The sequence below is a fragment of the Muntiacus reevesi genome, chromosome 2 (genome assembly GCF_963930625.1).
Source record: "Muntiacus reevesi chromosome 2, mMunRee1.1, whole genome shotgun sequence".
Classification (NCBI taxonomy): domain Eukaryota; kingdom Metazoa; phylum Chordata; class Mammalia; order Artiodactyla; family Cervidae; genus Muntiacus; species Muntiacus reevesi.
This window is the reverse complement of record NC_089250.1, coordinates 274,776,186-274,803,361: the sequence shown is the minus strand read 5'-3', so window position 1 is coordinate 274,803,361 and position 27,176 is coordinate 274,776,186. Positions and strand designations below refer to the sequence as shown.

The 27,176-nt window shown below is 44.7% G+C and overlaps 1 protein-coding gene and 1 pseudogene across 1 annotated transcript in view; both read left to right on the top strand.

Moving 5' to 3' along the window:
- The first annotated feature begins 10,997 nt into the window (after window positions 1–10,997).
- On the top strand, window positions 10,998–13,326 carry LOC136157636 (zinc finger protein 420-like; annotated as a pseudogene).
- Window positions 13,327–19,977: 6,651 nt separating this feature from the next.
- The window catches only part of LOC136157635 (zinc finger protein 420-like), a 132,950-nt gene continuing 125,751 nt past the window's right edge, over window positions 19,978–27,176 (top strand). The window contains 1 exon segment of the mRNA XM_065919455.1: window positions 19,978–20,011. Coding sequence (XP_065775527.1) covers window positions 19,997–20,011 — 15 coding nt within the window. The 5' untranslated portion in view covers window positions 19,978–19,996.

Genomic DNA, 27,176 nt, shown 5'->3' with positions numbered 1-27,176 from the left:
CACCCTTATGGCAGAAAGTGAAGAAGAACTAAAGAACCTCTTGATGAAAGTGAAAGAGAAGAGTGAACAAGTTGGCTTAAAGCTCAACATTCAGAAAACTAAGATCATGGCCTCCGGTCCCATCACTTCATGGCAAATAGATGGGGAAACAGTGCCAGACTTTACTTTTGGAGCTCCCAAATCACTGCAGATGGTGATTGCAGTCATGAAACGAAAAGACGCTTACTCCTTGGAAGGAAAGTTGTGACCACCCTAGACAGCATATTAAAAAGTAGAATTACTTTGTCAACAAAGGTCTGTCTCTTGAAGGCTATGGTTTTTTCAGTGATCATGTATGGATGTGAGAGTTGGACTGTAAAGAAAGCTGACCACAGAAGAATGGCTGCTTTTGAACTGTGGTGTTGGAGAAGACTCTTGAGAGTCCCTTGACCTGCAAGGAGATCCACCCAGTCCATCCTAACGGAGATCAGTCCCGGTGTCATTGGTAGGGCTGATGTTGAAGCTGAAACTGAAATATTTGGCCACCTGATGTGAAGATCTAACTCATTGGAAAAGACCCTGAGGCTGGGAAAGATGGAAAGTGGGAGTAGAAGGGGAGGACAGAGGATGAGATGGTTGGATGGCATCACTGACTCAATGGAGATGCATTTGGGTGGACTCCGGGAGTTGTTGGACTGGGAGGCCTCGCGTGTTGCGGTTTACGGGGTCACAAAGAGTCAGACATGACTGAGAGACTGAACTGACCTGAATTGAAGTGATGGTGAGTGACTGCTTGGTGGGAATCACCTAGGGCACTTAGGTTGCTGTAAGGATGTGCTCTCAGAATTCTTCCCAAAGATATCCTGCCTCCTGCATGCTAAGTTGTTCAATAGTGTCCAACTCTTTGGGAACCCATGGGTTGTAGCCCTCCCTTGCTTCTCTGCCCATGGGGAGTCGCCAGGAAAGAATACTGGAGTGGGTTGCCATGCCCTTCTCCAGGGGATACTCCCAACCCAGGGATAAACCTGCCTCTGGGACATCTCCCCATTGGGAAGTGGGTTCTTTACCACTAGCGCCACGTGGAAAGCCCCATGATATCTTGAGTAGTTAGATTTTTTCACTCCCCTCTGCAGCCTGGGGGATACAGCTTTTCATAAAATGACTTGCATTGTGACCACCTGCCTGCAGGTGAGGGACCTCCAGCTTCAGAGACCAGGAGCCTGAAGGTATATCCATCACAGCTTTCTTTGAAAATAAGCTAGGGGCAGCAGTGAACACTGGATTAAAAATGTGTGTGCCTAGACGCTTAGTCATGTCTGAGTCTTTGTGACCCCTTTTACTGGAGTCCACCAGGCCTCTCTGTCCATGGGAATTCCCAGGCAAGAATACTGAAGTGGGGTGCCATTTCCTCCTCCAGGGGATCTTCCCGACCCAGGGATCAAGCCCAGGTCTTTGGGCTTCCTGCACTGACCAGCGGATTCTTTAGTAGTATTGCCACCTGGGAAGCCCAAAGTGTGCGTGGGAATGGAGAAATGTCTGTGAAAATGATGCCTTAAGTGCATTTCTGATGACCGTCAAAGGAAATAATGACCTGTGTTAAGTAATAAGTGACATAACTCTCGGCTGAGATAAAAAGTCATGCGAGCTCAAAGTTGAGAATAAGGTTTTATTTGGTAGGAATGTTAGGTCTTGACCCCCGGAGACAGTATGTTAAGTGATTTTGAGACAGCTGCCTCTAAGGAGGCAGGGCAGGAGAGAGACAGTATACAAGTTTGCAGCAAGGGGCAGGTAATCTGATTACTAAAGGTTACAATAATTTAAAAAAAGATCCCTCACATGAAGAGCTTTAGTGATCTTCTCTGTATGGTAAGATGCAAGTGTCCAGGCTTACTGAAATAATTTCTTTAATATGCATCTAGCTATCCGGAAGGAATCCTGCTTCCTCAATGTTCACATCCTAATTCCTTGTATACTATAAGAGATGGTAGATGAGGCAGCTGAACTCTGCTCACATTACCCCTCGCCCCCCACCCCACCCCCACCAGCAGTTAGGGAGTAGGAAATAGCCCATGGCTTCTCAATAGCTGGCTTTGTTTCACCTGGGCCCAGAGACTTGCATTTACCAAACGCTTTTTAGTAGTAGGGCTTTCCTAGTGGCTCGCTTGGTAAAGAATCTGCCTGCAATGCAGAGGACTGTGGTTCAATTCCTGGGTCAGGAAGATCCCTTGGAGAAGGGAATGACATCCCGCTCCAGTATTCTTGCCTGGAGAATCCCATGGACAGAGGAGCCTAGTGGGCTACAGTCCATGGGGTTGCAAAGAGTGGGACAGGAATGTGCAATCAACTTTCACTTTCTGTAGTGGTAGAGTCAAGATTTCCTCGACAAACATCAACAATCTCAGATACGCAGATAATACCACTTTAATGGCAGAAAGCAAAGAGGAAGTAAAGAAGCTCTTGATAGGGGTGCAAGAAGAAAGTGAAAAAGTTGGCTTAAAACTCAACATTCAGAAAAACTAACATCATGGCCTCCAGTCCCATCACATCATGGCAAATAGATGGGGGAAAAGTAGAAGCAGTGACTGTATTACTTTTGCCGGGCTCCAAAATCACTGTGGATGGTTACTGTAGCCATGACACTAAAAGACACTTGCTCCTAGAAAGAAAAGCTATGAGAAACCTAGACAGCATATTAAAAAGCAGAGACATCACTTTGCCAGAAGCTATCGTTTTTCTCCTGGTCATGTATGGTTGAAATAGTTAGACTATAAATAAGGCTGAGCACCAAAGAATTGATGCTTTCTAAGTGTGGTGCTGGAGAAGACTTCTGAGAGTCCCTTGGACTGCAAGGACAGCAAACCAGTCAATCCTAAAGGAAATCATCCCTGAATATTCATTGGAAAGTCTCATTCTGAGGCTGAAGCTCCAACACTTTGGCCATCTGACAATGAGCCAACTCACTGGAAAACAGTCTGATGCTAGTGTTGAGTAAAAAGATGTTCAACTTGAGATTTGCAAGTTAAGTTTTATTTGGGACAAAATGTTTTCATTGTTTCCCCATCTATTTGCCATGAAGTGATGGGATTGGATGCCATGACTTTAGCTTTCTGAATGTTGAGTTTTAAGCCAACTTTTTCACTCTTCTCTTACAGTTTCATCAAGAGGCTCTATCATTCTTTATCGCTTTCTTCTTGCTGAAGCTGAAACTCCAACACTTTGGCCACTTGCTACAAAGAAAGGATTCACTGGAAAAGACCCTGATGCTGGGCAAGATTGAAGGCAGGATGAGATGGTTGGATGGCATCACCAAGTCGAGGGACATGAGCTTGAGAAACCTCTGGGAGTTGGTGATGGACAGGGAAGCCTGGCATGCTTCAGTCCATGGGTTGCAAACAGTGGGACACGACTGAGCGGCTGGACTGAACTGGGGCAAAATGAGGACTGCCGCCTGGGAGGGAGAACTTCAGATAGTTGTGAGGGACTGCTCCAAAGTGGCAGTGGGGGAAGGTCAATGTATATAGTTTTGGTGAAGGGGGAGTTCAATGCCATTGAGCACTCATTTTACAGAAGGTTTCTTGCTAATCATGAGGATCTCATATAACCATGAAAGGATTTAGTGCTTCTCTAGTCATGAGATGCAAGGATTGACATCATAAAATATGTTCCTCAGTCCAGTTAAGTCGCTCAGTCATGTCCGACTCTTTGCAACCCCATGAATTGCAGCACGCCAGGCCTCCCTGTCCATCACAAACTCCTGGAGTTTACTCAAACTCATGCCCATCGAGTCGGTGATGCCATCCAGCCATCTCATCCTCTGTCGTCCCCTTCTCCTCCTGCCCCCAATCCCTCCCAGCATCAGGGCTTTTCCAATGAGTCAACTCTTCGCATGAGGTGGCCAAAGTATTGCAGCTTCAGCATCAGTCCTTCCAGTGAACACCCAGGACTGATCTCCTTTAGGATGGACTGCTTGGATCTCCTTACAATCCAAGGCACTCTCAAGAGTCTTCTCCAACACCACAGTTCAAAAGCATCAATTCTTCAGTGCTCAGTTTTCTTCACAGTTCAACTCTCATATCCATACATGACCACTGGAAAAACCATAGGCTCTACTAGATGGACCTTTGTTGGCAAAGTAATGTCTCTGCTTTTTAATACGCTGTCTAGGTTGGTCATAGCTTTCCTTCCAAGGACTAAGCGTCTTTTTTTTTTTTTTTTTAGCGTCTTTTAATTTACTATCCTATTCCACCTATTAAAATTTGTAAAACAATTAACGTTCCAACTTAAGTATGAATTCTTACCTTACTATTCTATTTCCTTGCGGTTTAAAATCGTCATTCATCGATCAGAATTTTCAACATTACTAACTCAAATAACCTTGCTAAAAATGTGGCACTTTGGGCCCACTTCAGAACTCTTGTCTCAGAATACACTTAAAAAAAAAAAAAATCCTGTTTCTTTGGTAAACAATTTATCCTATGTCACACGAGTAGAACACTGAAAAATAGATATGCTAATGTTTCCCAGATGGTTTTATAATTGCTTTTCCAGATGAGAGTAGTTTCTCTAATGCTTTGTGGATCATAACTCATCCTCTGTTTTTCACATTAGAAATTGGGTAGAAAAGATTACTGTGTAAAAAATATATTTTGTAGTACCAGCCAAGCCACTACTTCACGACCAGGTCTCTGAACTTGCTGTTTTCATCTTGGGTCACATTAGGAAGTCTTCCCACGGCCACATGGCATCTGTACTTTGTATTTCAGGGATGGCTGACGTTCCGGGATGTGACCATAGATTTCACTCAAGAGGAGTGGGAGTGCCTGGACCTCGGTCAGCAGGAATTGTACAGGGACGTGTTGTTAGAGAATTACGGGAACCTGGCCTCCTTGGGTAAGGATAACTGCCTTCCAGAATCGCTTATCCACCCACTGGGATTTTGTTCTGTCATTCCAAGAATGTTTTCTGACATTTTCTGCTTCCCACAGTAGTTCCAGGTCTCTGCTTTCTAGGGGAAAATGGGTATTTGTGACTTTAGGAAGAAAAGTGATGATTCATGATGACTCGTTATGCTGGTGATGTTTTTCTTCCTTGAGGTACTCTGCCTCCTTCATTCTAGGTTAGTGGTAATTGTGTAAGTTCTGTGGCATTAAATAGATGCACACTTTCTTAATTTCACATCGATACTACTTACATTTGCCTTAGTACTAGTTGACCAGAATCTCAGGATCTGATTGTTAGGTATTTGTTAGTTTTCTATGACGGCTTTGAATAAAGTATTTCAGGAAATGTTTTCTAGGACAGAATGCGTTGTTGTCTCACCTGAATACAAACTGGATTCGATACTGATAAATCTCTAACAACACAAATTTTCCTTTCTCTGATCAACAGGGCTTGTCTCTAAACTGGACCTGGTCACCTTTCTGGAGCAATTGAAGGATCCCAGGAATATAAGGAGAATGGAGACGACAGCCTTTTACCCAGGTAGTTATGAATGGCTGGAGATGAAGACTCAGATGAGTGGTCCAAGGAGCTGCGAGGAATTCATCCTTCATCACATGGCTTTGGAAGATTGGCTTCAGTGGAAGTGGTTTTTGAAAACCTGGGTTTGTGTCTGCTAGTGTCATAGAAATGTATCACTTGCCTCATTCTGTCTCTTATATCATTCATGAATTTATCTCCAGTGATTACTTTTCTCCATCACAGTGTGAACTAAAAGTCTCCTCTTGACTTGTGACAAACTGCATTCGTTAGTTACTCTTCAATTTCTTTGGGGACCTAGGAAAACTCTGCCCATTTCTGAGTAACTGTATGACAGTCGTTTTCAAGTTTCCCTCTACCTTTGGACAGAAATGTGTAAGTGGAGTGGTAGACAAACTGCCAAACTTCTAGGAATACTGGGTATGGGTTTTTATTCTCTGGTTTATAATTTCCTATTCACTGGGAGTGACACATATGACCTTCTAAATAAATTTCAAATTCAAGTAATTTTTCACTGCAGAAAGCAAAACCTTGTGAAAATGAAAGAATGCACATCTCAGGTTGACTTCAAAGTTTCTCTTTTACTTTTATGATCTCATATTAAATATCTTTAGTGTATTTGATCTAATTCTAACTTGCTAAAATACCTTATTATATTCTTTTACCTCATAGAATTTTAAAATATATTGACATGAACTCTTAGCACATTTTCCACTGTACTATTAATGGTTGATTCAAACTATGACAATTTTTAGGTTATATAAAGAAATCTTTATTAAAATTCTAATTGTAATATAGCTTTTTTCCAATTGTGTGCTCCTAAACAGCAAAGAGAACCAGTTATACATATCAGTCAGTTCAGTTCCGTCACTCAGTCGAGTCTGAGTCTGCGATCCATGGTCTGCAGCAAACCAGGCTTCCCTGTCCGTCACCAAGTCCCAGAGCCTGTTCAAACTCTTGGCCATCGAGGTAGTGATGCCATCCAACCGTCTCATCCTCTGTCATCCCTTTGTCCTCTCATCTTCAGTCTTTCCCAGCATCAGGGTCTTTCTCAGTGGGTCAGTTCTTCACATCAGGTGGCCAAAGTATCAGAGTTTCAGCTTCACCATGTCGTTCCAATGAACATCCAGGACTGATTTTCTTTAGGATGGCATGGTGTGATCTTCCAGTTCAAGGGACTAAGAGTCTTCTCCAACAACACAGTTCAAAAGCATCAATTCTTCGGGGCTCAGCTTTCTTCATGGTCCAGATCTCACATCCATACATGACTACTAGAGCAACCATAGCTTTGACAACATGGACCATTTTCAAAAGTAATGTTTCTGCTTTTTAATATGCTCCCTAGGTTGGTCATAGCTTTTCTTCCAAGGAGCAAGCGTCTTTTATTTTCATGGCTGTAGTCACCATCTGCAGTGATTTTGGAACCCCCAAAATAAAGTCTGTCACTGTTAACATTGTTCCTCCCACTGTTTGCCATGAAAGGATATGACTGGTGCCATGATCTTCGTTTTTTGAAGGTTGCGTTTGAGGCCAGCTTTTGCACCCGCTTCTTTCAGTTTCATGAGGAGACTCTGCAGTTCCTCTTCGCTTTCTGCTATAAGGGTGTTGTCATCTGTATATCTGAGATTATGATTATTTCTCCCTGAAATCTTGATTCCAATTTGTGCTTCATCCAACCCGGAATGTTGCACGATGTACTGTACATATAAGTTAAATAGGCAGGGTAACAGTATACAGCCCTGATGTACTCCTTTCCCAATTTGGAATCCGTCCGTTGTCACATGTCCAGTTCTCACTGTTGCTTCTTGACATGCATACAGATTTCTCAGGAGGCAGGCAAGGTAGTCTGGTGTTCTCATCTCTTTAAGAATTTTCCACAGTTTCTTGTGAGCCACATAATCAAAGCCTGTGGTATAGTCAATACAGCAGATGTGGTTCTTTTTCCAGAAATCTCTTGCTTCTTATATGATCCAAGGGATGTTGGCAATTTGATGTCTGGATCCTCTGCCATTTCTAAATCCAGGTTGCACATCTGGAAGCTCTCAGTTCACGTACTGTCAAAGCCTCACTGGGAGAATTTTGAGCCTGTGCTATTGTTTGAAATGAGAGAAATTGTGTAGTAGTTTGAGTGTTCTTTGGCATTGCCTTTCTTTGTGATTGGAATGAAAACTGACCTTTTCCCATCCTGAGGCCACTGCTGAGGTTTCAAAATTTGCTGGCTTATCTAGTGCAGAACTTTAACATTATCCTCTTTTAGGACTTGAAATAGCTCAGCTGGAGTTCCGTCACCTGCACTAGCTTTGTTGGTAGTCATGCCTTCTAAGGCCGACTTGACTTTGGTCGCCAGGATGTCTGTTCCTAGGTGAGTGATCACACTATCGTGGTTATCTCAGTCATTATCTCAGATCTTTTTTGTATAGTTCTTCCATGTATTCTCACCAACTTCTCTTATTATCTTATGCTCCTTTTAGGTCCATCCTGTTTCTGTCCTTTATTGTTCCCATCTTTGCTTGAAATATTCGCAGTGCCTCTAATTTCCTTAAAGAGATCTCTAGTCTTTACCGTTGTATTGATTTCCTTCCCATTTAGGCCTCCACAGAGCAATGAGTAGAGTTCCCCTTTTCTCTAGTCATAGTTTTAAAGTCTCTCTTCTTATTTAATTTATTAAAACTAGTACTTTATTAAGTTTCTCTTATTTGTTTCAGCTTCCTTGGACACTGTCTTGTGTGTCCTCAGTTTCTGATTAGTTCTCTGTCACTATCACTTATGATTTTTAGACTGAAGCATCTAATAGAACATTCTCAGAAACATGTGAGGCAAGAGTTTGATTTACGAATTACTAGGCACCTAGGATTTGTGAAAGTGTTTGGTGTCTCCCTTAAGAGAACTAAAAGCAGGAAGTAATCATTAGATTGCCTATCACCTCTGAATTCAGTGGTGATTGGAGGCTTTTATCTTGTTTCTTCCCCTATAACCTGTTTCTTTGCCATATCATTTTGTCCAGCTTCAGTTTGCGGTCTCTCTTTTGAAGGCTACAGGAACCTAGTTAGTCTTCCTTCTGGTGTCTGCACCTTGGTGGATGAGGTTGGTCCCAAAGTTTGTGCCCTTATCCTCTTGATCTGGGCTTTGATTGCTGTTAACCGTGACCAGGGCCTGCTGTGGATATTCAGGGCTGTTTCCCCATTGTTCTGTGGTTGTTACTGCCCTCTCTCTGGTGGTGCCTGCTCCCAACATAGTGGAACAGAGCCCCCAGACCTGAATCTTAGCTGTGATTCTGATCTGTGTTGCGAGGCAGGTGGGACTGGAGCACCAGCACGTGGAGAAAAGTCACTGAGTATTACTTCTCTGGGGATGTTCACTCAGGATGTGCTCTGGTTCCCCCTCTCATGCGTTCTGCAGGCTCTCATGTGATGCAGTGTTGGCACTGCTCTTGGCCCCAGCTTAACCATGGGCATGATGGCCCTTGGCCCTGGTGTCTCGCAGATGTTGTTTTCACAAGGTCACCGGCATAGATTCAGTGAAGTCAGGTCCTGGGATTGCATTCAATGTGGAGCTGGACCCTCTGGTGCTCGGGGGCAGCTCAGGCTCTGTCCTGGCCCAGCCCCCTTGTGTGGGAGCCCACAGAGTCTACAGCAGCTAGAGCTGCCCCTGCCTTGACTGAGAGAGCGCTGGTAGGTGATTCAGATGCTCTGTAGGGGCTGAGTTTACACAGCCGGTCGTGGGTGTGAGACCGTGGATTCTGTTGCTGCAGGGAGAGGTGTCAGCTTTTCTTCTCTATCCCTGGGGCTCAGCTGTTCTTTCAGCTGCATCTGAGCCTGTGGGCAACTCACAGGTGTCTTCTTCTGAGCTGCCCCAGGGCACAGGAGTCTGCTGATTGTGGAGGAGGTCGATGGGGGAGGCCGTGGCTGGGGGCTCATGAGACCTACGTGGGTGGAGTTCTTCATAGTCCTTGGCGAGCAGGGTCCAGCACAAGGGACAAGGGATGCAATGGGCTTACTCGTTGGGCATCACTCACCAATGCCACTCTGCTCTCAGGTGGTTCAGACTTCCACCACAAGCATCCCCTTTGCAGAGCTCTTCCCACAGCCCCATCCCTTCAGGATGTTTCCTCACAGCCATCCTCAATCCTCTGCCTGGATCTGTTTTCTGAACCCCACATTTCAGCACCCAGCCCTTGTCTGCAGTGGTGGACATGCCTCTCAGGCTGGGTGGGCAGGGCAGGGGTCAGGACCCCGTGTGCAGGTCTCACCCTGTCCTGCTGCCACACGCGGGTTGCCATGTTCTCTCCACAGAGAATGAGGCTCTCCTGTCCAAACTGAGTGCCTGACGAGGGGCTTCCCCGAATGTGGAGACCTCTTCTCACTTTCATCTCTCCGCAGGGTTGCAGGCCCCATCCCACTTCCTCTCCTCTCCCTTTTCCTTCTTCTTCTCTTGTCCTACCTGGCTCAACAGGAATCTTTCTTGTTTCTTTAGATTTCAAGGGGTCCCTGCTAGTGTTCAGCTGGGCTCTGTGAGAGTTGTTCCATTTCTCTTTCATTTGTGGAGAGAGAGATGATCTCCACATCTGCTTATGCCTCTGGCATCTTGATCCTTCCATCTCTATTTTATTTTTAAACTAGCTAATGGTCATCAATTTTCTCTAAATCTTTAAAGGTATTCACTGAGAATAGCAAGTAAAATTACTTCTTATTTGGTATCTTTCAGCTATGTCTCCACACGACACCCAGGATTTGATGCCGAAGAATCCAACATTAGAAGATGTATCCTCAAAAGCAAACCTAGGAATATGTCAAATATTTCACCTCAGATATGTAAATTTAATGAAAGCCTGGGAATATACGAGAGTATATGATAGAGAGAATGCTTAAGTGGACATAAAGAAATGGAGACAGTTACACATAAAGCTAACACTACTGCAAAAAGAAATGAGCAATGTGAGTCAAATTGTGAAAAAAACACACTTCAGTCTTCAACATCTGCCGAGACGTGTAAGTGTTTAAGAAAAGATTTACATCCCTTTTTGAGACATACATGTTCTCTAAAATGAAATCTGGAAAATCTGGAAGGTAATCTAGTCTCTACTGCAAATACACATTCAGACAATTCTGAACTTAGGCTTCGACTAAACATACATTCAAGCATGTCTGAACACCTACAATTTAACAGTGAGTGGGAAAACATACAATCTAATCAGTTGGAGGGATCCATGAGCAGAGGGTCATTTTTCTTCCCCCAACAAATATTTTCTCTCCATTCCAAGATATATAATGTTGATGACAATGGAAGAGATGCAATCCAACCATCATTGTTCAATACATATTGTGATACGGTTAATACACAGCAACGTTGCATGTGCAATAAAATGAGTCAGACCTTAAGAGCTCCAGCTCCAATAATTACAAGAGTATTTTTGGTGGACTGAGAACGTATTCAGGCAATGAAATTGGGTTGAAGGAGACTCCAACCTTAAGAAACATCAGGGACTCAAATCTTCAATCAAGGATTCTAAAAGTCATAAAGGTAGAAATGCCTTTGATCAAATGTCAGGTTTTTCTCTCAATAAGAGTACCTATACTGAAGAGAGGACTTGTACTGAATATGGTAAGGTTTCTAGTCAGTCTTCAGAACTTATTCAACCGCAGACTGTTCAGAATCCACAGAAAGAAAACATGTGTAAGACATGTGGGAAAGTATTTAGTAAGCCATCGAATCTAAATAAGCATAGGAAAATTCATACAGGAAGGAAACCTTTCCAATGTACAGAATGTAGCAAAGCGTTTAAACGTCACTCAGTTCTTACTCAACATCAGCGAATTCATACTGGAGAGAAACCTTATACATGTACAGAATGTAGCAAAGCCTTTACTTACAATTCAAGTCTTATTCAATATGGGCGGATTCATACTGGAGAGAAACATAAATGTACAGAATGTAGCAAAGCCTTTGTCTGTTCTTCAGAACGAATGGATCATCAGCAAACTCATACTGGAGAGAAGCGTTAATGTAAAGAATGTAAAGAATGTAAAAAAATGTAAATAATGTAACAAAGTCTTTATTCAGTACTCATCTCTAACCTACCACCAGGGAATTCATACTGGAGAGAGACCTTATAAATGTAAAGAATGTAACATAGCCTTTATCCGTTGCTCACATCTTACCCAACATCAGCAAATTCATACTGGAGAGAAAGCTTATCATTGTGCAGAGTGTGGCCAAACCTTTATTTGTCACTCAGAGTTAATTGCACATCATCGTATCCATACTGGGGAGAAACCATACAAATGTAAAGAATATGGCAAAGCCTTTATTACGAATTTGGCCCGTACTCAACATCGCCAAATTCATACCGGGGATAGACGTTATACATGTAGAGAATGTGGCAAGGCTTTTATTAAGGTTTCTAGTCTTACTAAACATCAGCGAATCCATACTGGGGAGAGACCATATTCATGTACCGAATGTGGCAAAGCCTTTGCTTACAACTCAACGCTTACTCAACATCAGCGAAATCATACTGGTGAGAGACCTCATAAATGTAAAGAATGTAACAAAGCCTTTCCTCGTCTCTCACTTCTTACTCAGCATCAGCGAGTGCATACCGGAGAGAGACCTTATAAATGTACAGAATGTGGCAAAGCCTTTGATCACAACTCAACGCTTACTAAACATCAGCGAATTCATACTGGAGAGAGAACTTATAAATGCACAGAATGTGGCAAAGCCTTTGATCACAACTCAACGCTTACTAAACATCAGCGAATTCATACTGGAGAGAGAACTTATAAATGCACAGAATGTGGCAAAGCCTTTAGTCAGAGTGCCCATCTCGCTAAACATCTGAGAAGACACTGGAGAGAAACCCTAGTAATGGAACATGTGATGGAATAGGTTTTCCCTAAACATGCATCAGAAAACACAAGAGTTTATATAAGAAAGCTACGGAGATGATGTAACAAGTATGTCAAAAGGTATTTAATCAAATGGTAAATCGAAATAAATATCAGGGATTACATCCTAGAAGACATGTCATCAATCCTCTTTTCTGAAGTTTCTCTGAAGGAGAATAACTGTAGGGAGTACTCCATAGTTAAACACATAGAAAGTGGATATGTTAGCATGAATCATGAGATGAAGGTTGATGGTTAGAACGTTCCAATTCTTAGCAATGTATGTATGCTTATTCTTAACGACGTGAAGTGAGAGTATTTGAAGTGAATGTGACTCAACACTCAAGTAATGCATACTATGCTTTGTTTCTGGTGTGTTTGCAAACCGAGGTTTTTGATCGTTTATTAAAGATTAGCCTTTTCATATTGTGTTGCAACCATTTCTATCTATCCTCCATTAGAAGATGAAGGGTACCATGATGTAAAATGGACAGTGACCATCTGAATGGAGGTATCCGTCATTGATGTGAAATATCTGGAAGTTGCCATGATATCAGTGATCTTTTCATCTTTCCATGTATTAAAGTAAAACAGAAGTTGCTGGTAAGGTTTCAATGGTAATATCCTTGATTTGTAAGAACACAATGACAGTTCACTGCAATATTTATGTATCTTTATAATATCAACGCAAGTCATGAATATTACTTGGCAGTGTTGAAATAAAGACAGTTTCTGTTACAACCTATAAATGTATTAGAAACCCTTCCTGGAAAAGGCATGGAATTAGTGCATACCATGCTTGCTAAGTGCTTCCTAGGCTTTGTTTGGTAAGCCGTAAAAATCACAAATCTCACATCATTATAACAGAAAGATGAATATCTCACTCTGTACTTTTGATCTGTATTTAATCATGGATCATACCGTGGATTGTAAAAGGTTTTATTTCAACTATGTGTTAAATTAATACATGGCGATTAATAACAGTGATTGGTTTTTAGTGTTTTGATTGATTGTAATGAATGAAATGTTAACCCACCAGCTACAGTAACCTCTCCCACCTTATTTAAGGTTGTAGTGAGGAAACCACAACGAACTCGTTGGTAACACAAAGAGATGGCATATGTGGAAATTACTTTGCTCACTGGCTTTAAACTTCTCATAACTTCATATATATTCCCTCATTTCTGTGTTGTATCTCTTCTCCCATTTTTTAACTTCTTGGATACTGTGATGGTTCTAATAAGGATTATGCAGAGTATTGTTGACAGTTTCCCTAAACTGCTCCATGCTGTTGCTGCCTCAGCATCTGTCTGGGGAGCAGGTAAGCTGCAGTTCCCTGAACTCACAGAAGGCAGTCCTGTGAGCACCTGCACTAGGTGACCATCTTCCTTGAGATCAGCAGTCTTGCTGAACCCCAGGGTCTATTCACAGGCCCCCCTTCAATCACACTGAGAGAGTCAGTTTCTAGGGAGGTTGCTAAGTCCGGGGGCCCTCAAGGAGAGAGGGATCTGGAATTCTCAAAAGAAAAAGCGTTTTTCTTTTTGCCTCTACAATAATGTATCCTGCTTGATAACAGTCTCTGGGAAAAAAGAAAATTCTGGCTAATAATGTTATCTTAAAAGGTAAATTATTGGAGTGGGTCTAGTGAGGTCTTTACAACTTCAGAAATTCTTTTGATTCCCTGTAATAGCTAATTAAAAGGATATAACTCCGTTGCTAACACTAGTGAGGATGCATTCTTTTGCCCCTTCTGATGTCTATGTCAAAAGCTTTCTCTGTCTCTTTTACACTTTAATAAAACTGTTACACAAAAGCTCTGAAATCTTAAGCCTAGTCTCTGGCCCCGGATTGAATTCTTCTCCTCAGGAGGCCAAGAATCCAGGCGTCTTTCATGGTTCCGCAGCAATCTTTCATCTTGGGGTCTCATCCAGGATTCTTCAGGGCAAGGTGAGGATGCTTGGAGGTCTGGTAGGTTGTGCTCTAGTGAACACGTTTCTGCTACACTTCACTAACTCTGCAGTGTGCTTGTGTGAATGAACGAGATTCCCTGCGTGAAGCAAGCGAGGAGGCCTGCTCTGTGGTTCCTCGGTGACCTCATACGCCTTAGGGCAGAAACCTGTTGGGGGTTTATACCGACCTGCCAATGACAAGAGGCAGCCAATGTCTCTTTCGGGCACTGACTAGAAATGGGCAAGCGTGTGGACCGAACTCTCCTTTCTCGGTCAAACTTTCCAGTCTCTTTGGCCATTTCATGACTTCTTGGGAGCTAGAACGATTAACCTATCTGTCAAATCCTAGACTTTCCAGGGACTTGTGATCTATGCTGTTACTGTGTGCTGTTACTTCACTCCCCCACTTGGACTGGTAGTCAGGAAGCGCCTAGCTTCGCTAGGAATGGAAAGTCAGGAAGCGCCTGGTTTCGCTAGGTATGGGAAGTCAGGAAGCTAGATGGAGCTCTCACTCCAAGAGCATCTCTGAGGATAACGGTTACTCAGATCGGAAGTGCAGTGGGTTTCTTCCTGTGGTAACGCGCTCTCAGTGGGCCAGAGGCGGCTTTCCAGGAGCTTTTGTCCCAACTCCTGTTCTTTCTGTGCAATCGGAATGAGCTGGAAGGACTGGCCCTAATAACTCCAGAACAAAAATCACTTTTTCCTCACTGGCGAGCCCTTCTCCATCTCTTTTGCTATCGCTTACACTGGCGCGGTGATGCTTGGTAAGAACATCTCAGTTTTATGTTTGTACCAGTCTTACTGTGGTCAGGAATATAGTCAGGGTTGTGCACACGCACTTAGGTGACGAAAGTTTCCCCCAGAGGTCTTAGCTTGGGAGGCATTCCGTAAGGTTACTCTGATGGCACCCCAGGTGGCATCAGAGGAAAGCAAGGCTTTAATGGTGAGGAGCTGGACATCAGTCAGGGATGCCATCAGGTCTACCCCTGGTGCATCTCCACCCCGTCTCTGTGGTAGAACCGGGAGGGACGAGTGTGACGCCTGCGTCGGTAAGGGACAGACTAGGTCCGACCAAGGAAGGATAGCTTTGGAGTAAAGTCTGTCTACACCCCGATCTAGAGCAGAGAGGGACGCCTCCAGTAGAAAGATGGCCCTGGTCGCTTTTTTTCTCTCTTACAGATGGGAGCTAACTATTGCAGCCTCACTCCTTTGAACTGTATCCTGAAAAACTGGGATAGATTTGATCCCCAGGGCTTAAAGAAGACAAACCTGATCTTGCTATGTGATACTGCATGGCCACAGGATACTTGAGAGGATGATAAACGGTGGCCGGTTGGAGGGCCTCTTAATTATATTACTGTTGTTAGACCGGTTCTGTAGAAAACAGGGGGAATGGTAGAAGTAGCTTATGTGTTGCCCTTTTTCTCACTGTGAGGCATGCCAGACTTATGTCCTAAGAGTATAGATTTGACTGTGAAACCTTCAGCTCCCTCCTGTCATCCTACTTTGCCCCCATACCCGGGACTCCCACCTGAGCAAACTGAAAGTCAGGGAACCGCCCCCACCCCCCACCCCAGGAGGGTTTGCCTTGGTCTCAGTAAAAACCCAAACTGAGGTTCAAACGGCCCAAGTAGAGGTCCAAACAACTCCTATCCCAGTACAACTTCAGACTGCTCTGGTTTCAATAGAAACTCCGATCATCAAAGTAAGACAACCTCAGACAGCAAAAACTAAGGGTGAAATACAGGATGAGATGGAGGATAGGAAACAGATTTTAAAAAAAAGCAGGTTTCTCCAATCTGTCCCTGGGATCGTGTGCTCAGAGCAGCCAGAGAGGGTGAGGACAGCCACACAAGCTGTTGCCTCTTCATGAAGCACCCATCGGGAGAAATAGTCTGTGAGAATTAATAAGCCCTATTCTTATCAAGAAATATAAAGAATCAAGGAGGATCTGGGAGACTATTTAGAAGACCCAGAAAAGTATATCAGAGAAGGCAATGGCACCGCACTCCAGTACTCTTACCTGGAAAATCCCATGGATGGAGGAGCCTGGTAGACTGCAGTCCATACGGTTCCTTAGAGTCGGACACGACTGAGTGACTTCACTTTCTCGCATTGGAGAAGGAAATGGCAGCCCACTCTAGTGTTATTGCCTGGAGAATCCCAGGGACGGGGAGCACGGTGGGCTGCTGTCTGTGGGGTCGCACAGAGTCAGACACAACTGATGTGACTTAGCGGCAGGAGAAACGTATATTAGAGTTTATACTTAACTGAAAATATGTTATCTCAACAACTTAGGGACCATGGCCCTATAGAGCAGAAGTAGTTATGGAACGAAAACAATGTCCTTTTCCCTTGGAAGCATAATTCTCCTAAAAGAAAAGGAAGGAATGAGCACGTCAATATCTGGGCAGGTTGATAAGAAATCCGGGGGTCCCCAAGGAGAGAGGGATCTTGAATTCTCAAGGAGGAAGAAAGGACAAAAGTCCCCCCCCCCCATCTACATTCAGTTCAGTTCAGTCGCTCAGCCATGTCAGACTCGTTGCTACCCCATGAATCGCAGCATGCCAGGCCTCCCTATCCATCACCAACTCCCAGAGTCTACACAAACCCATGCCCATCAAGTCAGTGATGCCATCCAGCCATCTCATCCTCTGTCGTCCCCTTCTCCTCCTGCCCCCAATTCCTACCCCCATCAGGGTCTTTTCCAATGAATCAACTCTTCTCATGAGGTGGCCAAAGTATTGCAGTTTCACCTTCCAATGAACACCCAGGACTGATCTCCTTTAGGATGGACTGCTTGGATCTCCTTACAGTCCAACGGACCATCAAGAGTCTTCTCCAACACCATAGTTCAAAAAGATCAATTCTTCGGTGCTCAGCCTTCTTCACAGTTCAACTCTCACATCCATACATGACTACTAGAAAAACCATAGCCTTGACCAGATGCACCTTTGTTGGCAAAGTAATGTCTCTGCTTTTAAATATGCTATCTAGGTTGGTCATAACTTTCCTTCCAAGGAGTAAGCGTCTTTTCATTTCCTGGCTGCAGTCACCATTTGCAGTGATTTTGGAGCCCAAAAAGATAAAGTCTGACACTGTTTCCACTGTCTCTCCATCTATATCCCATGAGGTGATGGGACCAGATGCCATGATCTTTGTTTTCTGACTGTTAAGCTTTAAGCCTACTTTTTCACTCTCCTCTTTCATCAAGAGGTTTTTTAGTTCCTCTTACTCTGTGCCATAAGGGTGGTGTCATCTGCATATCTGAGGTTGTTGATATTTCTCCCAGCAATCTTGATTCCAGCTTGTGCATCATCCAGCCCAGAGTTTCTCATGATGTACTCTGCATAGACGTTAAATAAGCAGGGTGACAATATACAGCCTTGACATACTCCTTTTCCTGTTTGGAACCAGTCTGTTGTTCCATGTGCAGTTCTAACTGTTGCTTCCTGACCTGCAAACAGGTTTCTCAAGAGGCAGGTCAGGTGGTCTGGTATGTCCATCTCTTTCAGAATTTTCCAGAGTTTTTGTGATCCACACAGTCGAAGTCTTTGGCATACTCAATAAAGCAGAAATAGATATTTTTCTGGAACTCTCTTGCTTTGTCGATGATCCAGCGGATATTGGCAATTTGATGTCTGGTTCCTCTGCCTTTTCTAAAACCAGCTTGAACATCTATAAGTTCATGGTTCACGTATTGCTGAAGCCTGGCTTGGAGAATTTTGAGCATTACTTTACTAGCGTGTGAGATGAGTGCAATTGTGCGGTAGTTTGAGCCTTCTTTGGGGTTGCCTTTCTTAGGGATTGGAATGAAAACGGACCTTTTCTAGTCCTGTGGCCACTGCTGAGTTTTCCAAATTTGTTGACATATTGGGTGCAGCACTTTCACACCATCATCTTTCAGGATTTGAAATAGCTCAACAGGAATTCCATCACTTCCTTTACTTTGTTCGTAGTGATGCTTTCTAAGGCCCACTTGACTTGACATTGCAGGATGTGTGACTCTAGGTGAGTGATCACATCTTTGTGATTATCAGCATTGTGAAGATCTTTTTTGTACAGTTCTTCTGTGTATTCTTGCCACCTCTTCTTCATATCTTCTGCTTCTGTTAGGTCCATACCATTTCTGTCCTTTATCGAACCCATCATTGCGTGAAATGTTCCCTTGGCATCTCTAGTTTTCTTGAAGAGATTTCTAGTCTTTCCCATTCTGTTGTTTTCCTCTATTTCTTTGCATTGACCTGAGGAAGGCTTTCTTATCTCTCCTTGATCTTCTTTGGAACTCTGCATTCAAATGGGACTAACTTTCCTTTTCTCCTTTGCTTTTCCCTTCTCTTCTTTTCACAGCTATTTGTAAGGCCTCCTCAGACAACCATCTTGCATTCTTAGGATTATATAAAAATAATCTATCCTGCTTGAAAACAGTCTCTGGGGAAAAAAAAAAAACCTTCTGGCTAATCCTGTTACCTTAAAATGTAAATTATGGGAGTTGGTCTAGTGAGGTCTTTACAACCTCCTGACATTCTTTTGATTCACTGTAATAACTAATTAAAAGTATATAACTCCAATGCTAACACTAGCAAGGGGGCAATCTTTCTGCCCTATTCTGATGTCTATGTCAAAAACTTTCTCTATCTCTTTTATAATTTAAAAATCTTTATTACACAGAAGCTCTAACCAGTCAAGCCTTGTCTCTGGCCCTGGATTGAATTCTTCTTCACTGGAGGCAAAGAATCCCGGCGTCTTTGTGGTTCAGCAACAACCTTGCAGCAACCTCACAGAGCTCACCAGAATCCTTTCCTTGGTTTAAATGGATTAATCTGCACTCAGCTTGGGGAGCCCAGAGCACTTCACCCAGGGTATCTTATAAAAGCTGAACTTCAAGTTCTCATGTTTTCTTTGCCTGATTCTAGCTTTGACCTCTCTCAGAAATTCCCTCCCTAAATCCTCCCCTACAGAGGGGTCTCAGGTACGATGAGTGTGAGGCCTTGAGCTCAGGATTCCTGGACATTGGTTTGGGGGAAGAAACATCAGAATAAACGGAATTTGCTGATGACTCCATTCATGGCCCCACTGTAGACCTGCAGATTCACAAGTTCTTAGCGTGGGGACCTGACCACCGGGAACTCTATTCACTGAAATGGTTCAGAAAGAATATTTAGGCGAGAGGTTTGCCTCTGGTTTCCCATCAGGATCATGTGACCAGCCTCGTAAATGACCTGACTGATGAACTCCCAGCAGAGTTTTGTGTTAGTCAGTGTGGTGGGTAGGAAGTGCTCCAGGGGATTCTAAGGGGTGTCCCGGGTTAAGGACGTGGCTCCATTTGTGAGAGCTTAGGCCCAGTTTCAGTCCAACCAGAGGTCGCAGAGTTGGTCTAGCTGGATTTAGACCGGGAAAGTCAGTCAGCTCACACCGTCTGTGTGAGCAGAGCATTAGGAGCTCTCTATGGGCAGAGAACAATCAAGAACTTGGTTCATAGGCTGGTCTCCAAGTAGGAAGTGATTTTTCTTGAATCTCTTCTGAGACAGAGGACAGAGAGGTCGGTCTTCTCAACTTTACAAGGTCCTTCTCTCTGTAGGAGCAGTGGTTGCAGTTTAAAGAGCTGTGCTGATGCCTTCCAATGTACTTTCTCAAAACTCAGAAGTGTGCTTGCAACATAACATCCCAGAGGAGACAGAGGAGGAGAAAGAAGAGGAAGAAATGGCAGCTTCTCAGGTCAATATCCTGTCCTGGGTCTGGGACTGCATCTGCTTTTCCTCCTAAAATGCCCACATTGAGAATATGCAAGCCTTTAGCTCTCTGCTCCTAATTTTTCTTCCTGGGGCATTTGTTATCATCTTATTTTTTTCCATTTCTTCTTATAATAGTGACGACCTGCCCTTTAGACTACTTCCTTGTGCCCCAGAGCCTTTTCTCCATTGTCTGTATCCTCACTTTCTTTGGAGCATCATGAATTCTCAACATGCATAAGAAACTTTCAACTGTTGAAAATATTCTTTTAGTGAGAGATCAGTCACTCCTATCCTCACTCCCATTGCGACGTGATTTGGTGTTTGGATTTTAGGGATGTTGGGAAATGCAGTGATGACTACAGAAATTATGATTTTTACAATATGACAGTTTGTTTTCAGCAAATATAGCTATGGTGCTTTTCAGTAGTCATAAACGGATGTGAAATGTTCAGTCGCTCAGTAGTATCCGACTTGTTGCAAGGCAATGGACTTCAGCTCTCCAGGGGTCCCTGTCCTTCACCATCTGCCAGAGCTTGCTGAAACTTTTCCCATTGAGTCGGTGATGCCAAGCAACCATCTCATCCTCTGTCGTCACCTTCTCCTCCTGCCATCAATCTTTCCCAGCAGTAGGGTCTTTTCCAATGAGTCAAGTCTCCACACCAGGAGGCCAAAATATTGGAATTTAGCTTCAGTGTCAGTCCTAGAGGTGAATATTCAGGATTGATATCCTTTAGTGTTGTAGCCACATGTTTCGGGAAACAAACTCACTCAGGAGGACAGTGGAGATACTGGAATGCAGTTTATTACTCCATTGGGCCCAAGGCAGAGTCTCCTCTTAGCCAGGGACCGCGACCGGTTTTTGCAAAAGCCTTATATACCTTAAGTGTACGTGCTCAAACCCACCTCCCCAAATTCCTTGAAACTAGTCTGGACAAGGTAAAAGAGAGAAACGATTGAAGTTAACCCATGATTCAGGTGTCATAAGCCTGGATAGTTAAGCACTGGGCATTTATCAATAGGCCTGTGGTCATACCCTGATAAGCATGATGGGATTTATGACTTTGTTCTGTTACAGAGATAATTAGCACATTCTTTTAGGCGATGGACAGTGTAGGTACAAGTCCTGAGGCTCCTTCATCCGGGGTTCTGATTTTCCATTGTTATGTCATTTCCATAGATACTGAGCATATACTTCAGAGTCCACAGTCCGACCCAAGATGGACTCCTGCTTTCAAGATGGAGCCTGTTCTGTCTGTTTCTTCCTTCAGGAGGACTGACTAGTTTGATCTCCTTGCTGTCCAAGGGACTCTCCAGTCTTCTCCAGGACCACAATTTGAAAGCATCAGTTCTTAAGTTCCCTGCCTTCTTTGTGGTCCAAATCTCAAATGATTATTGGAAAGACCATAGTTTAGACTAGATGGACGTTGTTAGCAAATGATGCTTTTGCTTTTTAATACACTGTCTAAGTTTGTCATAGCTTTCCTTTCAAGAGGCAAGCATCTTTTGATTTCATGGCTGCAAGGACCGTCCGCAGTGATTTTAGAGCCCCAAAGGAGAAAATCTGTCACTGTATCCAATTTCCCCCTCTATTTGTTATGACGTGATAGGACCAGATGTCATGATCATAGATTTTAATGATGAGTTTTAAGCCAGCTTTGTCACTCACCTCATTCACCTTCATCAAGAGGCCCTTTAATTCCTCTTCACTGTCTGCCAGTAGAGTGGTATCATCTGTATATCTGAGGTTATTGGCGTTTATGCGGCAATCTTGACTCTAACACTAAAGAAACCTTTTCTAAATGCAGGTCTCTGAGCCTAGGTGAAACAAAGGCCGCGATTCAGAAGCCACCAGTTATTTCCCACTTGGTAAGTGCTGAGGAGCTGGGGCGGGTGGGGGTGGGGTGGGGTGAGGGATTGCCATCCACCACTGTTGTTCAGACTTTGGTCCTTGAATAGACTGATTCATAGAGGGTGTGAATTAGTGATCAGGGAGCCCCCTCATCCATTCAGAAGTCAGGGTATGATAGGCTTCGGTCTCTATGTTTGTTGTTGTTCAGTCACTCAGTCGTGTCCAACTTTTTGAGACCCAGGGACTACACCATGCCAGGTTTCCCCTTCCTTCACCGTCTACTGGACTTTGCTCAAATTCATGTCCATTGAGATGGTGATGCCGTCAAAATCTCTAGTCCTCTGTCGTCTCCTTAGAATCAGGGTGTGAACAGTCAAGGAAGAAGCATTGGCCCCAGATAGCTAGATGCATATGAAAGAAATCATTTCAATAAGTTCAGATGCTTCCATCTTCCCATACAAGGAAGATCATTAAATCTCTTCATGTGAGGGATGTGTTTCCTTTACATTAATTGTCACCTATAATATTCAGCTTACCTGCCCCTTCCTACAGACTTGTATATAGTGTGGCTCCTGCCTTGCTTCCTCAGCATCATCTGGCTTGGGGTCACCTGACACACTGTCTCCTGGGCTCAAGTCCGAACATTCCCACCAAATAGAATCTAACTCTCAACGTCCAGGCCACAGGTATTTTTTCTCAGGCTATAGTTACTCAGTTATTGCTTAACTCAGATCATTATTTCCTTTGGTGATCATGAGATATGCATTTAAAGCATCGTTTTCACAGCTATTTCTCCATTCCCATACACACTTTTGGACTTCCAAGGTGGCAGTAGGACTAAAGAATCTAAGTGGCAATGCAGGAGGCCTAAGAGACATGGGCTTGATCCCTGGGTCAGGAAGATCCCCTGGAGGAGGAAATGGCATTCCATTCCAGTATTCTTGCCTGCAAAATCACATGGACCGAGGAGCCAGTTGAGCTACAGTCCAAAGGGTCACAAGGATTCAGACATGACTGAGAGTGTAGGCACATACATTTTTAACCTGAGTTTCGTTGCTGTCCCTGGTTTATTTTCAATGAAATCTGTGATGGTCAAGAGAAAAAGTTCAATTTTTACATGACCTCCTGCTCCTTCTACCTCTGTGACTCAGCTTGCTTCTTGCAAAATCCGTATCAGGTAGGTCTGAAAAATGGGGCTCACAACACTGGGAACTGGAGTTTATCTTACTCACCCTTGTCTTGCTCTTTGCAATCGCCCTAGCAACTGCAAAGCTGCAAACCTGCTTAATCATGCCTATATGAAAGCTCTTGCACCCCTTTTTGGGGCTCAGGACTTGGAGGGTTAACTCCTCTGGGCCCACCAGTGTAATGAACTGGAGTTCTCCAAGTCTCTGAATGTGGTGCTTGGTTTTCGAGTACTGGTTTCTGCAACATTTCTGGAGGCCCCAGCGAGATTCCAACCACGCTGGCCCCTTGAGCCACTGGACTGGTGGCTCAGCCAGGTCAAAATGAAGGAGCCCCGAGATGAACAAGGAGGCGTGACACCTGATGGTATTCCCGGAGCGTTGTTCCAACTTTCTGGATGGCCGAGTCCTGACCGGACCCATTCAAGGGCTAGACCAACTCACCAGGATTGGCCACGGAGTCAGGTAAAGCCCTGGGGCCAATCCCCAGTCAGAAGATCTTACCCCAATAAGCAGAAGAGACTGATCACCTCCTTGGAGCTCCCAGGAAGGGAGCATCAGATAGGGAGGCCTGGGGACTCAGGAAAAGGGCGGTATTGTGATACGCTCTGAGTGACCTTGTATGCATGATTGCTGACTGAAGGAAGTGAAAGTGAGCTTCACAGTTCAGGGCCTATGGAGTCTGAGAGGGTCCAAAATCTGCAGTTCCGTGAGGACCTCAGGAGCCTGAAAGGCGGTGCCGGTCTCGGGGGACATGATCTCTCCTGAGAGGCTGGTTCAGGTTGGGGGTTCATACCGACCTGCCAGTATTAAGTGAGGGCTTCCCTGGCGACTCAGACGGTACAATGTCTGCCTGCAGCGCGGGAAGCATCTTTAATCTCCCTCAGGAGAGTGGCCAGGCGGATGGAAAATGAATGTGAACGAGTGTGTGGCCTGATTCCCTCGAGCTTCAGGCTCGATTGAGTGGCTTCACGGCCTTCATGGCTGTGGAGTCCGAGTGGGCCCTAGTTTGCAGTTCCATGGCGACCTCATAGGGCTCAAGGCAGTGTCTGCCTCTGGGGGACCGAGTCCCTCCCTGCGAGACAGATCTGCATCAGGGGTTTATACTAATCTGCCAATGATAAGAGGCACCTAAGATCTCCCTTGGGGCGTGCCAAGTGGACACCTAAGCGGTCTCCTCTTTGGAGGGGGCGCCCACCCTTGTTTGTCTTTTTGTCACCGACTCGGACAGGATACACAGGGCGGGAGAAATGATCGGTTACTGGTTATTCTTCTGTCGACTGACTCCTTGAGCGGACATCTAAGAGATTAGGTTTTCCTCAAAACCCCACCAGGTAGATTAGATTTGCCAACATGGGTGGAAGCTCCTCTAAACCAACAGTTTTAGACTGCATGAGAAAGAACTTTAAGAAGGGCGTTGGAGGAGATTTTGGAGCCAAGACGACCCTTAGGAAGCTTTGTGACTTATGTGAGCTCCTTTGGCCAGCCTTTGCTGTTGGGTGGCCACCAGAGGGCGCTCGACCTGCCCACGGTCCAAGCAGCGCTCCAGGTGGTCACTGGGCCTCCGGGACATCCAGACAGTTTCCACACATAGACTCCTCGTTTCTAACAGCACAGACCCTGCCCCATGGGCAAGATTTTGCCCAAACGGACAGGAACAGAGTAGTGTATCTGTGGCCCGATCTCTCAGAAAAAAAGAAAGATGGGGGGAAAGCCCTATATTCCAGGGAGATGCAGTAGAAGACCCACTGATGCCCCCGCCACACATTCCCCTGACTCCACAAGCCCCAGCCCAGCCAGCGCCAGACCCATTGCCAGACAGTCCACCTCCCTCCCTGGCCCCGCACCACCTCACGAGCAAGACTCCAGCCCCGAGCAAGGAGGGACGCAGCTCCGCTCAGCCAAACAATCTAACCAGCTGGCCTCAGCCTGTCAGATATCACTGAGAGAAACTGAAGGTCCTCAACAAGTGGCCGAGGATGACTCAGTCCAGCCTGACCGCTCCAACCTCTATTACCAGCCCTTCAGCACTACTGATCCCCTAAACTGGGAACACCATAACCCAGCTTGCTCTGATAGACCACGGGCTATGACTGACCCCTTGAGTCCATTTTCCACACCCATCAGCCTACACGGGCGACTGTCACCAGCTCCTCATGTCTTCCTTCACCACTAGGGAAAGACGACACATCTCGACAGAAACCCAAAATGGCTCGGAGGACAAGCCCCTGCAGAGGTGTTAGATGTAGAAGGATAGGCATGAGGAGCAATGCCAGAGCCTGGACCTAATTGAAATTTCAATATCAGAGAAGATAAGAAACCCTGGGTTGCTACCATGATGCCTTTCTACATGGACTTCGAGCGGGAGTCAAAAAGCCCACCAATATGTCCAACATTATAGCGATGATACAGAAAGTAGATGAGACGCCCCCAGATTTCTATGAAAGATTGTGTGAAGCATTCCGGACATACACCCTTTCGACCCTGATACACCTGAGAATCAATGAATAAACACTGCCCCTGAGGCTGAATCCTACGCAGATATGCGACAGAAGCTCCAAACGCTGGACGGCTTTGCTGGGATGAATGCCACACAGCTTCTGGAGGTAGCAAATGAAGTCTTTGTGAACTGAAACCATGAAGTCCAACAAGAAGCAGACAAAAGATTGAAACAAACAAACAAAAAAGAATGCAGCAGCCCTGCTAGCAGCGGCATTGAGGAGCTCAGATCTAACGAAACAGGCTGTTCCCGCGTGGAGAGGGGAAACGAAGAAGAGACAACCTTTAAGCCACGACCAGTGCGCCCACTGCAGTGAGACCAGACACTGGAAGAAAGAGTGTCCCCATCGCAGAGGGACATCTAAAGGGTCCAAGAAGTTCAATCGACCCAACACAGATAGGTACCAGCCTAAGCCGGCCTTGCAAAACCTTATCGGCCTGGCTGGAGCAGAATCAGAGTTGTGAAGACCCAGCTCCCTGATCCTAGGCCCCTGGGAACCCACGATCTCAACGAAGTTGCGGGCCAATCAATGACTTTGACGGTGGATGCCGGGCTGAACCCTCCGCGGTAACCACAGCTGTGGCTCCCCTCACAGGCTGATCAGCGACTCTTGCTGGGGCCACGGGGGACATGACAGCCCGCTCTCTGTGCAAGGTTCATGCGTGTCAGCGAGGGGGCCATCTGGGGACTCAGGAAGTTCTCTACTTACTGGAATGCCCCATTCCCCTGCTAGGGGGAGACCTACTGGTAGAGCTGGGGACACAAATCACCGTTCCCCCGGAAATCCTGTGAGCCTCACTCTGGGGAGACAGTCGTCTCTGATGACGGCCATGGCCATGTGTCGGGAGCTGCCAGGACGTGCCCCGGCCGTGACAAGGTCACGGGGACGAGAAAGGAACCTGCAAGGCAGCTCTTCCCCTCGGGGGTGTCCCGGGGGCCCGGCATGTCCCTTTCTTCCTTCTGTCTTACTTTTGTTGGGCTTTCTATTAATTTTTGGGAACATAATATATAGTAATAAGGCCTCCCTGGAAAAGTCCAAGCCTTTTTGGTAATGCTCATGATTGCTCTGGCTCAGGACTCGATCACAAACATCAAGTCAAAAAAGAAAAGGCCACAGGGAAAGTTTGGCTGCTTGCTTAAAAGATTATAATGTTCTAGAATAGAAAAGAGTAGAGGCATTTAGGTTTAGAAGTAGATATACTGCTTTAGTTTACTTGCTCCTTGGTTGAAAGGGTTGTCATTATTGCTATTTCCTTGCTGCTATTTGTTCATTGATTCCCTTTCTTTAAACAACATGGGATACTATGGGTATTTTTGTAGAATTAAAAAATGGGGTACATAGGATTTCAATAGAAGATTTATATTAACCGACTTCACTGCCATTTTCTCACTATTAATAGAGGCGTTTTGCTGCTTTAGAGGTGTTTTTGCTGTTTAATAGTTAATCACTGTCAATGGAGATTTTGTGGTTTCAGGTAAAGAAAGATATCAGGGTTTTCTCATGGTACTCTTCTCAGAAATGTCAAACATGTTACTGTGACCCTTCCCATGTATTCTTTTATTACCCAAAGAATTCATACTGTATCTGGAATCTATGGAACATTGCTTTTCTTAG